The 11,909-nt window shown below is 34.4% G+C and overlaps 1 protein-coding gene across 2 annotated transcripts in view; it reads left to right on the plus strand.

The window, feature by feature from the left end:
• The window catches only part of LOC124369207 (carboxypeptidase D), a 95,874-nt gene that overhangs the window by 13,169 nt on the left and 70,796 nt on the right, over positions 1-11,909 (plus strand). For both annotated transcript variants that reach the window (XM_046827044.1, XM_046827045.1), the window contains exons 5-6: positions 2,812-2,962; positions 11,824-11,909. In XM_046827044.1, coding sequence (XP_046683000.1) covers positions 2,812-2,962; positions 11,824-11,909 — 237 coding nt within the window. The remainder of the gene's footprint in view (positions 1-2,811; positions 2,963-11,823) is intronic.

The raw sequence follows: 11,909 nt of genomic DNA on the forward strand, positions 1-11,909 counted from the left end.
ATCCAAGTACCCTCCTACCTACAAATTAACTATTCACCAGCATGATTTGCTCGACAAACATGAGTTTAGTTTAATAATTTTTGAGTTAAAAAAAATGAATATCTCTTTTACAGAATTTATACAAGTACACCTTCATTGTTATTGGGATAACTTAGTCATCATTCCAAAATGCTAAACAATATATTGGTTCACAATTATTTCCTGGGTCATAGGCAAACTCAGTTGTCTCCCTACATTTTGTTTCTTTTCTGTTGTCAGACTGATTCAAACATTGATTGCTTCACTATGTTCATCACATAACAAACTGCCATGTTATTGAGCTTTTCATATTATTCTGATTTTTTGTGGAAACATATTCAAAGTTAAGTATGAGCTGTAACAAATTATTAAATCACAGGGTGTCAACAAACCTTAATTGGGAAGGCCGGGAGTTGATTGAATTTTCAAACGTCAGAGCAAAGCCTTTCTTATGCTTGAATTGGTTGAGTATGTGTTTCTATTGAGATCTAGAATCTATATTGGCTAACCAGGTCTAAATGTTGATGCCACAAGATTGCCTGGTATCTACAACATAACACTTAAAAACCGTTTTCAAGCATTGATAGACGCGATCACCCTAATCGTTCGTTTATGGCTAATAGTCGACTCACTTATTTATATATAACAGATTTGCCCTTTTGATTGACAGTACGATATTGACAGTCCACTGTATACTTTCTTGACAAAGAAATTATCGTTAATGCTTATTAACTTCTAATTTCGTACTTTCTTACTTTCTATCCTTCTAATTCTCAGTAATGATGATCGAGCAATCACATGTCTCCATCCCCTCGGTTAGTTTATAGACCAATGGGGGAGGGGGGAGGGTGCATAGTGCATTAATCCCAGCTATGGGCAAACTGGACAGTAATCATATCGGCACGGTTGGTCTGTTACAAATTTAGTAAACACTGTTTATTTTTTTAATTTTCCCTAGCTTTTGATAGTTTTCTTATATTTGTGATACACACAGGAATATACTTAACTGTAAATATTGCAGTCTGAACAACTGATTATATTGTATGACAAATTTCTCTCATTTCTTGGAGTAATCTGTATTTTTATGTACATTTTACTAGCAATTAGCTCTAAACTAATTTTACATGGAATAAAAGAGAAAAACTGTAATACAATTAAAAAATATCAATGCAACCATGAAAAAATTGTATTATTTTGCCCCAAACATGAAACTTCTTAGCTGTTTCTTTATACAGTTTAAAACTTTAACGCTTCCCATGCTGTAAATGGATGTATTAGAGTGGTAGACTTTGACCAAAACGCCAAATACAGTTACATCCAATATTATAAATTATATCTCTTGGAGTTTTTTAGTTCACAAAAGGCTTTGGAAATGCCTGGTGCACGCTCCATGCTTTCCAAAGAAGTATTTATAAACGACCTTCACTGTGTGGCAGGTATAACTTTGTATAATTCTGACCATCTGTTCGTCAGTTCTGTATCTCCTACAGAGCCCTAACCAAACATATCCATGGCGTGTATTACTGCTTTCTTGGTTGTCACGAGTGTGCGTCTACTATGTATCTCATTATTATTCTTTATTGTGTGGTAGTGTTGTGATTAGTTTGAAATATTTATCTTGTTTTTTTGTAAAATGTAATTAAACTTTTCAGTTTAATTCAATTTTTACAATGAAATTAAAATTTATTTGAAGTAAACTGTTTTGTAAATAGTTATTTTTTTATATTTATCAATACATACATTAATTTTAAGTAAAATGCCCAGTTTTATCCTTTTGTTGCTTTTACCTTTTATAATTTATTTATAATAAAAATTAGCTTTGAACTTAAAGAAACCAAATGTTTTTACTTATCTTGGTGTTATACGAAAGTTAATGGATTTATTAGTGGCGTGCAAAGGGTTAAGATATCTAATATACAGTTTGTTGCTTTCTCAAAACCAGAACAAGACATAAGCTAAATAAAAAATTACAATCATGATTCTTAGAGAAAGTTGCAGATATACATTAACAAAAATGCACTTTTGATTGACAGTTCGATGAGTCCACTGTGTACTTTCTTGACAGGGAAATTGAAACATGGTGAAATGTGAATATAAATTCTGTTAGTCAATAAAGTTATAAAATATAATAAACACAATCTATCATCATGGTTTTGTATTTTTTTTTTTTTTAAATCATAGTGAACTATGTCCTTTATACAAATTGTGCTATATTTATGTCACTATTTTCTTTAGCACAAGGTGAAATATTGTATATTTACAAACATCATCACTGGTTTTTTTGATAATTTTTGTGTTAGTAAGCAGCATTAAAACACTGATGTAGAAACACTGTGAACATGTGCTGTTGATTTGATTTAAAAAAGTTTATACCAGACTGAGCGTCCTTTAAAAAGAAAAAAAATAATAAGTAATCAATCACCTGTATGTCTGAACACCTGTTAACAAGAAAGTAGTGCTAATGGCACTAAGTATAGGAAAGTGTGTACACAAAAGTAGTGCTAAGACTGCTAAGATCACAACACTGGCTGAATTGATCAGCAGCTTTGGGCTAAAACAGTTCTTGAGATTTTATATTTATAAAATTAATGAATAATTCTTTTAAATTTACATTAAAATCGGTATAAATTTCTGAAATCCAATAAATAAACATTCTGTAAGCCAGAAAAAATATTAGTATACAAATTATAAATTACTAAATCAGTAAAATACTAAACTACTAAAATTCTGTTAAATTAGTATGAAAACTAATATGCAGGTTATTATATTGTGTAATTAATAATGTTGTTTAAGGTTATGTGAAAGAATCATTCACTGGTGAAACTATACCATTTGCAACAGTAGAAGTAAAAGGCATAAACCACACTGTTTCATCAAGTATGGATGGGGAATACTGGAGACTTCTGCTTCCTGGAGATTATGAGCTGAGGGCTTTAGCTCCTGGGTAAGTAGGTAGTTAGTTACTAGTAGTAGTAATATTTTCCTATGCATTTGGCTTATACACACTGATAATTTCTTCACCAGTCAATGGCTGAATTTTCAAATCCAAGTGTAGAATTAATTAATTTGGTAATTAAAATTTACAAGAAATATATCATTCCTCAGAGAATATATTCCCCACAAAGGCTATCTGTTAGTCAAGTAGAGTTCCATCCAGAAATTAACTGTCTGTTCTTGGGTCTAAAAATAAAACAATAATCCTATAATAAACATATTACTTCAAAATTTTAATGAAAACAGTTGCTCTATACATTCGAAACATGTTTGTAGTAGTTGCAACACTTTTCGAGTGTCCAGCCCATTCAGTGTAGTACAATATTTGCAATGATGGGCTCAGGGAATGGCAGTAATTGAAGGCTGTAGTTGGTGGATATTGAAAAGGGACTTTCTGCAAAAATGACTTTCCAAGCGCTACTTTAATGCAGTGGACGGACAATGAATTATCAGTTTGAACAGAACTTACTTTTAAAGGCTTTGGGTTTTCTGTGACCCAGTCTTTGTTGGTATGAATCCATTTTTAAATTATTACAATTATGTGGCTTTTATATTTGGGTTATGTAACAAACCAGTCAGGATGTTACTCTGTAGGAGTCTTTTTTTACCTTCGTTTACAGTAAGTAAAAGTTGGCGTGGTAAATGGAAGGATCATTATGCAGTACGCCAACTTATGGTCACTAGAGAAATATTGTTACGAGATATTGAGGCTGCTGAACAACCTTAGTTCCTTTCAAATATTCAAAGATGAAGAGACAGGTTTATTTTATAAAATGCTATCTGCTAAATCAGTTGTGTCAACAATAGACAATAAAACAAAGGGACAAAAAAAGGTAAAGTCTCAGGACTTGAATAACACTTTTCTCTAATGTTGCTTAAAACAACAAAACTGTTGGGTCTAATTGAAGGAACGAAATGCAAAAAAATATTTTTTTTAAATACTGCCACGCATTCATGCTTGTATATTTTAAAAGCATTCATTCCATGCAAAATAAATTTGTAACAACATATTGCGTGACATGTGCTAGAACAAACATGTTTCAAGCAACCGCAAAGCAAAACATGTCACACAACTTGTATCATTTAAGATTGGAAATAGTCTGCAACAAAGTCCAGGACTCGCTCATGTGAAATACTGTCAATTCACAATCTACAAGAAATTATTTTAAGATAAATAGTTAGGTTTTTAACATTATATTACCTTCTCCTATTTATCTGGAGATATATTCTGTTTTCTTTCTCCATGATGTTTCCTTGGCAACATATACAACATTTAAGAACATACATTGAGAGTGAAGTCAACTTTTGTCATTTTAAGAATATCTCTTAAAACTTTGATTTGTTTTATCAAAATGAATACCTCTTTAATAAATGTATACAATTAAGAAGAACTATTTTATGAATCAAAATCTTCTGTTCACAGTTCTTACTTTAATGCAATCTCTCAAGGCTCTAAAAATAGTTTTGTATAACTTAAGAATGGTTATAAAAATTATTGATATGTATATTCTGTGTGGCTATCATTAAAGAATTGTGGTCATCATCTATGGGTAAAAAGAAAGGGTTTTCACAAACATTTCGTCTGGAGTAATTGGTTTTTCGACATATCTGCTTTCCATGATCTCTGCTGTAGTAAGTTTTAGTAGAAACTTGCACCGTCGAAGATTTGGAAAATGATGTCTCTTATCAATGAGTTATAGGCTCCTTCCTTAATATGTGCCTGCCATTAACATGAAAGTTCAAGTAGCAGAGCTCTCCATTTTCATCCAGGCACAACTGTATAACACTGGACCTTATTTACTGTACAAAGTCAACTGCAGTATTGTTCTACACATATCTGTATTTTGTAAATAAAAATATTGTAAATGTCGCAGAATATTGGAAATTGTGTGTACAGTCATTTTGTAACTTGTCCCTGGACATGTTGCTCAACATGTCCTGGGAACTCGTATTAATGGAAACGTACCTACAACAAAATTGATTAAGGAAGTGAGGCAAAGGAGATAATAACAGTTTTAAAGAGAGTGAATAGAAATCATTCTATATACATATTTTAATATGTTATGTATATGGCTGCTGCAGCAGCTTGGGAAGAAGTCAAAGAAGAGATTACAAAATTATTAAAGAAGACTGTGGCCATATTCCTAAAATGTTGAGAAAGAATCACACATCAATGTTCAGAAGGAGGTCAGAAATACAGAACTCCTCAATGTGTTAATTTGCAATTTGAAGGTTCTGTTCTGTTTGCTTAAGACAAGAAGCTGAGGAAACCTGTAATTGTACTTTGTTCTACAAGGACCTAGTGCTTGCCATCTTCTGTTGAAATCCCCTGTTACATCCACTATGAAGAGAGGTAACAGGCACTGTATCTCACTCATGCCAGCTTAGAAGAAAGGGAAACTAGCTCTGTTCTAGCTTCTTTTAGTTAAAGCAGTCGGGGAACAATATTCCTTCATTTTCAGGTTTGCAAAAATTTGTAACAGCAAAAGGAACCACAACTACTCTAATAGTCATCCTCCGCAATAAACTAGACTATTGATCAACTCTCTTACCCCAATATCTTCATATTTATGGTTAGTGATGTTCCGCTTTTGGAAATTTATGGAGGTACCCAGATATAAGTTTTATACGAGTTTTTGGTCTATCCAATATAAGTTGAATTGGAAGGTATAAACTAGTCAGAAGTGAACTCTCCTGTCAATGAAAGTCATTTCCACTCCCTGCATTGTAAAGACCACATCCTCCACTGTAAATGTTTTGAACTGTGCCCCAGGGCAAAACTTGACCTAAAGGCAAAGCCGGTAAAAAATACAGTCCCTATTGGAGAAGGGCATGGAAGATCCCATCTCCTCCAGGATGAAATAGAACCTGAAAAAGGGGTTCCCAGGTGGAAGCTGACAGTGAACACTCAATTAATTCATCGTTTTTCCTTACTAAACATTGCTTAAATTTACATATATTTTTCTTTTTGTAAAAATGCAGGCTTCAAAAAAAAACTTCAATGTTTTGTTAATTCTTACTGTGGAATTGTTGAATTACTGTTGAAAATCCCAATTTTTTCCCAGGTACCAGTTTCCTATAATTAGCTATAAATTAATATGGTTGAGTACTAACCAAGGAAACAAGCTTTTATTTTATATTATTTGTGTGGTATGTGTTATTTTAATAAACACAACTTTTTTGAAAAAAAGATGGATATGATCATTTTTAAGGTTTACAAAAATATTGCCTCTTGTAATACCTCTTTCTGTACAATTTAGGTATACATATATATATATATATTTTTTTTTCTTTATTTACAAAATCACAAGGAAATGTAATGGCGTCAATTTTACAAAGTTTATGATCTTGAGGTTTCTTGCTTTACAGATCAAATCAAATCAAAAAATTCTTGAGTTGTATATATTGGTTGCTCTATCAGCCAGCTTTGTAGTTGTCTGTGAAGATCTTTCCCTCTTAGGCGTTTCAAGAAATCTGGCAGCGAGTTGTAGAATCTCTGCCCCGCGTAAGATGGCTCTTTTGTGTATTTGGTGGTATGGTGCAAGGGAAGGTGGTAGTCCAAAGCTCTTCTTGTGTTGTAGGAGTGTATATCCTTACCCCTAGGGAGTCCCAGTTGGTCCCCATGCACAACCACTGCATGTATGTACATGGCTGTGACCGTTAGGATCTTTAACGATTTATAGGCTTCTCTGCAGCTCTCTGTTGGGCTTAAGTCAGCTAGTGCCCTTACTGCTTTTTTCTGGAGGACAAGAATTCTGTTTAGATTCTGTTCAGATGTCCCTCCCCACAGAGTTATCCCATAGCGGATATGGGATTCTACTAGAGCGTGGTATGCTGCTTTAGCTGCAGCAAAACCTCCTATCCACTTCACTCTTCTAATAACATAGATTCCTGAGCTTAGCTTTTTACTCAGTAAATCCACATGACTAGTCCATGAGAGATCTGCATCTATTGTTAATCCTAGCAGTCTTGCTTGTTGGTCAGTAGAGATGTTAGGAATGTTAGGAATGTCAGGTATGTCATCTTGTCTGTGACTAAAATTTATATGTATCGTCTTTTTAGGGTTGATAGCTAAATCGTTCTGGAGGCAATATTGAAGTGCTTTGTCAGTAGTTGAGGTAATGTTTGTGACCAGGTCTTGTGAATTATTACTTTTGATAATTAATGTAGTGTCATCTGCATACATTTTTGCCTCTATGTTGTCATTTTTAATAAAACTGGGAAAGTCATTTGTAAAAAGCACAAACAAGGACCAAGAACAGAGCCCTGGGGCACTCCTCTTTTTACTGGTAGTGCATTTGATCTGAATATAGATTTTCTGCCAATAAATGTTTTTTGGACCTCCACAGACTGTCTACGTTCATTCAGATAGCTAGCTACCCAGTCTCTTGCCTTCCCTCGAAATCCCAAGCCAGTCAGTTTTTGCAGTATTAGATCCACAACAACAGTTGGGCCACAAACAGTCGAATGCCTTGCTATAGTCCAATAACACTGTTGAAACAAGGTTTTTTACTTCCAGTTGATCTGTAATAGATTCAACTATGTCTGTTATTGCACTTATGGTTGATCTTCCCTTAAGGAAACAATGTTGGTTTTTGGTTAATAGATCATGCATTTCAAGGTGATTCAACATTCTTGGTAGAGCATTTTTTTCTATTATTTTAGAGAAAGTTGAAACCAGTGAAATAGGTCTGTAATTTTTTGGGTCTGTAGTAGATCCTTGTTTGAATTTCAGATAAATTTTTGAAATTTTGAGACCAGAAGGAAATTGGCCTAAACTGAATGATTTGTTAATAATATAGACCAGTGGTGTTACTAATTGATTCGGACAGAGTTTTATAGCTTTAGCTGGAACTTCATCTATGCCAGAAGATAGTGTAGGTTTAAGGGTAGCTATTGTCTTCAGTACTTCATTTTCATCAGTTGGAGTTAAAGTAAGGGGGGTGATAATTGAGTTCTGGTTACTGTTCAGAGGAGTTACAATAACTGGGTTGTGTAGCTGATTTCGACTTTCTTTCAGTGTGGAGTCGGCAATTTCCACAAAATATTTGTTAAGGTGATTAGCAATGCGTGTCGGATCCTCTTCTATATTCCCATTCACTTCTAACCGAGTAAGGTGGTCCTGCTTTTTCTTACATTGCTTTTCTGCATTGATGACATTCCAAAGAGCCTTTGATTTGTTACTTGATTTATTTATGAGTTCTTCTGTGCTGTTTAGTTTGAGATGTCTGAGTTTGTTGTCATATTTTCTTTTAGCAGATACCATTGTATCCTTGTCACTTGGGTTTCTTGTCATCTCATACTTGTAAAAAGCTTTAAGATATTCACCTTTCAGCTGATTAGCCTCATCATCATAAACTAATTTTGGCTTAGAACTGTGTTTAAATCTGATTCTTTTCTTTGGGCATGCATAATCTAAAGTTCTTGTCACAGCCTTTAAAAATTCGTTGTAAGCTTCTTCAGCATCGTTAGCCTTGAGTAAACAACTCCAGTCCTCATTTACAAGCTCACTTTTGAAGCAGTCAAGGTTTTCTGTATTAAATTTTCGGTTAAAAGAACTAGGGTTTCTTCTGGTATTTTCTAGTGTAGTTGGAAGGCTGCATATTTGACCTGTGTCGTCCGATATTCCGGCTTCAACTATTGTATAGTCCATATTGCCGTGTTGAATGTCTGTACAAATGCAGTCAATAGAGGTCTTTGATGTTGCCGTTATTCGAGTAGCTGGGAGGGGAAGTCTTGTTATTCCATAAGAAAGTAATTCTTCTTCAAAGATCTTGTTGTCGGAGTTTAATTTTAATCTGTCGATATTGACATCTCCCATTATTACCAATGATTTGTTTTCTGCATGCGTTGTAGTGAGAATTTCTAATAGAATATCCATGGCTTGATTAACTGATCCGCTTGGTGGTCGATAGATTCCTATTATGTAGATTGATTGGTTTACTAGATTTAGTTTGACCAATGCAGATTCGCATTCGCCTTCCAAGCAATGGTCAGATATATCAATCTCTTCTGCATTGATATTTGAAGTGTCTGCCAAGTATATAGCTACCCACCCTAGCTTATGATTGCCTCTACTGAAGTGTGCTAACAGTGAGTAACCTGCAATGTTTGTAAGTTTAAGGTTGTTAGAATTGAGACCATGTTCCGTTAAAATTAGTATTGTAGGTTCAGCGGAGCTTAAGAAGTGATTCAGTCGTTCCCCCTTTTTTTTTAGCCCTCGTACATTTTGGTGACAGATTGTTATTGTTCTTCTTGTTTTTCTTTGTTTTTTGGAGGTGCTCCTAAAAAATGATCGATTCCAGTAGAAATTTAATCTGATGAGGTTACCGCTTGTTGCATATCCTTGTCTCTTCCTTCCCACGCTTGTGGGTTTGAGCTGTCATTGTCTTGTGCTGGTAGGGAAGTACATCCAGGGTTTTGATGAACAGTCTGATAAGGCAAGACTGAAGAGCTTTGTTTGTGGATTACCTCTTTGTAATAGTCTATGTTTTTCACATAAAAGTGTTCCACACTCTCATTGTCAGCGCGTATCTTAGCTGTCATTGGCGGAATTCTCTCTTTGGGAATAAGCTTTTCTGTTAAAGTTTTGTATCCTAATATTTTTCCTATATTGGGAATGGGAGTTTTTTATTTGTGTTTTCTGGCTGGTTTGGGGGGTTTTGTTCTGACTTACTCTTGACCACTTGTAGTGAGATGCTGAAGTGATTTCTCCTATTTTTGATAGAGGACTGGCTCTTATTCAGAGGTTGGGGCCGTTTACATGTTTTATTATCAGTATTTGTGTAGCTTTTTGAATATATATAAGTGAGAGATCCAGGTTCGAGTCCCGGCACAGCAAGTACTTTTTGTGATTCAATGTTTATTGAAATTATATATATTTTATATATATTTATATATATAATTATATACAGGGTGTACATAAAGTCCTGCACGGGTATAATATTTTCTGAACGATAACAGATAAATCAACAAGATTTGGTACATCAATACTACACCTAAAAATCTACTTTTTGAAGGAACTATCAGTTTTCTGTAATATCATGGGGACGTCCCGCAAGGAGTCAGAAGGAAATCTTAAATAGGAGCATAGGTCAATATGCACATCATTTTAAAGGGCTTATCTAGCAGAGTTTAATGCCGCAAACCGCACTCAAAAAGATTGATCCAGTACAAAATGGCGGCTGTTCAAAGATTTTACTTGGTTACATTTTATTAGTAGCCATAACCTCAGTAAAACAAAACTGCAACCAAACGAATACTGCAGCTAACTAATACATTATGCTTGTCAGTTGTACAGAAGTGAATTATGACGTTAGTTATCCTCAAGGGTTACAAATTTGGTCCTAATATATTGATAACGGGGAAAACCTGATAACAGTAACAATTAGAAATCTCTTATCTTTGGGTCGCAGTTAGGACTTTCCTATTAGCCTCCCGTATCCAGTGAGGATTTTCGCTACTCCAGTAACGGCAATTGCGCCTGTTTACGCTTCCATTCAGCATAAATGAACACTCGTCCGAAAACACAATATTGATTACATCAATTTCGTTGCGATCTATTTTGGCCATCATAGTTTCACAAAATTCTATACCACGATTGAAATAACCTTCGTTGAGTTCGTGCACCAAATGAACTTTATAAGGCTTAAAATTAGACCCTTTCAGAAGTTTTTTAACAGACGTAACAAAGATGTCATGAGTTTGTGCCGCTGAGCGTAGGGACTCTTGCGGATTCTCAATAAATGACTGCAATACATCTAAAGAGTTGTCTTCAGTTGTCACAGTAGCGGGCCTTCTTGACCTATGACGATCGGAAACACTTCCTGTTTCCATAAAGCGTTGAACAGTTCTCCCTACAGTTGTTCTAGAAATTGGCTGCCTCTCGTGAAAGTAGTCATTAAATAAATGGCATGCTTCCTCGTGTGATCGTCTGTTATTTCCCCAACCAACCATCATAAGAAGTGTTATACGTTCACGTTCGTCAAGCGACATAGAACTACAAGCAATACGACAAACTCTTTTGTACTAAAGCGCACTGATAGAAAGGATGGACAGCACTACTAAAACAAGAAAACTAGAATAGCCTACTATGAATAGACTGGCTAATAGGAAAGTCCTAACTGCGACCCAAAGATAAGAGATTTCTAATTGTTACTGTTATCAGGTTTTCCCCGTTATCAATATATTAGGACCAAATTTGTAACCCTTGAGGATAACTAACGTCATAATTCACTTCTGTACAACTGACAAGCATAATGTAGTAGTTAGCTGCAAGTATTCGTTTGGTTGCAGTTTTGCTTTACTGGGATTGTGGCTACTAATAAAATGTAACCAAGTAAAACCTTTGAACAGCCGCCATTTTGTACTGGATCAATCTTTTTGAGTGCGGTTTGCGGCATTAAACTCTGCTAGATAAGCCCTTTAAAATGATGTGCATATTGACCTATGCTCCTATTTAAGATTTCCTTCTGACTCCTTGCGGGACGTCCCCATGATATTACAGAAAACTGATAGTTCCTTCAAAAAGTAGATTTTTAGGTGTAGTATTGATGTACCAAATCTTGTTGATTTATCTGTTATCGTTCAGAAAATATTATACCCGTGCAGGACTTTATGTACACCCTGTATATATATATATAATATATAATTATATAAAAATATATATAATTATATATATTTATATATAAATTATATAAATTATATATATAGACTTTAAATATATATATTTAAAAACAATTTTATGTATCTTTAATCTATGGCAGATGAAATGTTCTTTTTTAAATTTTAATGGATTGGTATGTTTAACAGATATGAAGCTACTAATTGGACCCATGTGAAAGTAGAAGAAAACAAAACTTCTGTGCTGAACATTACTGTGACAAATTTGCCAGAAG

This window comes from Homalodisca vitripennis, chromosome X, assembly GCF_021130785.1.
Source record: "Homalodisca vitripennis isolate AUS2020 chromosome X, UT_GWSS_2.1, whole genome shotgun sequence".
NCBI classification, from domain to species: Eukaryota; Metazoa; Arthropoda; class Insecta; order Hemiptera; family Cicadellidae; genus Homalodisca; species Homalodisca vitripennis.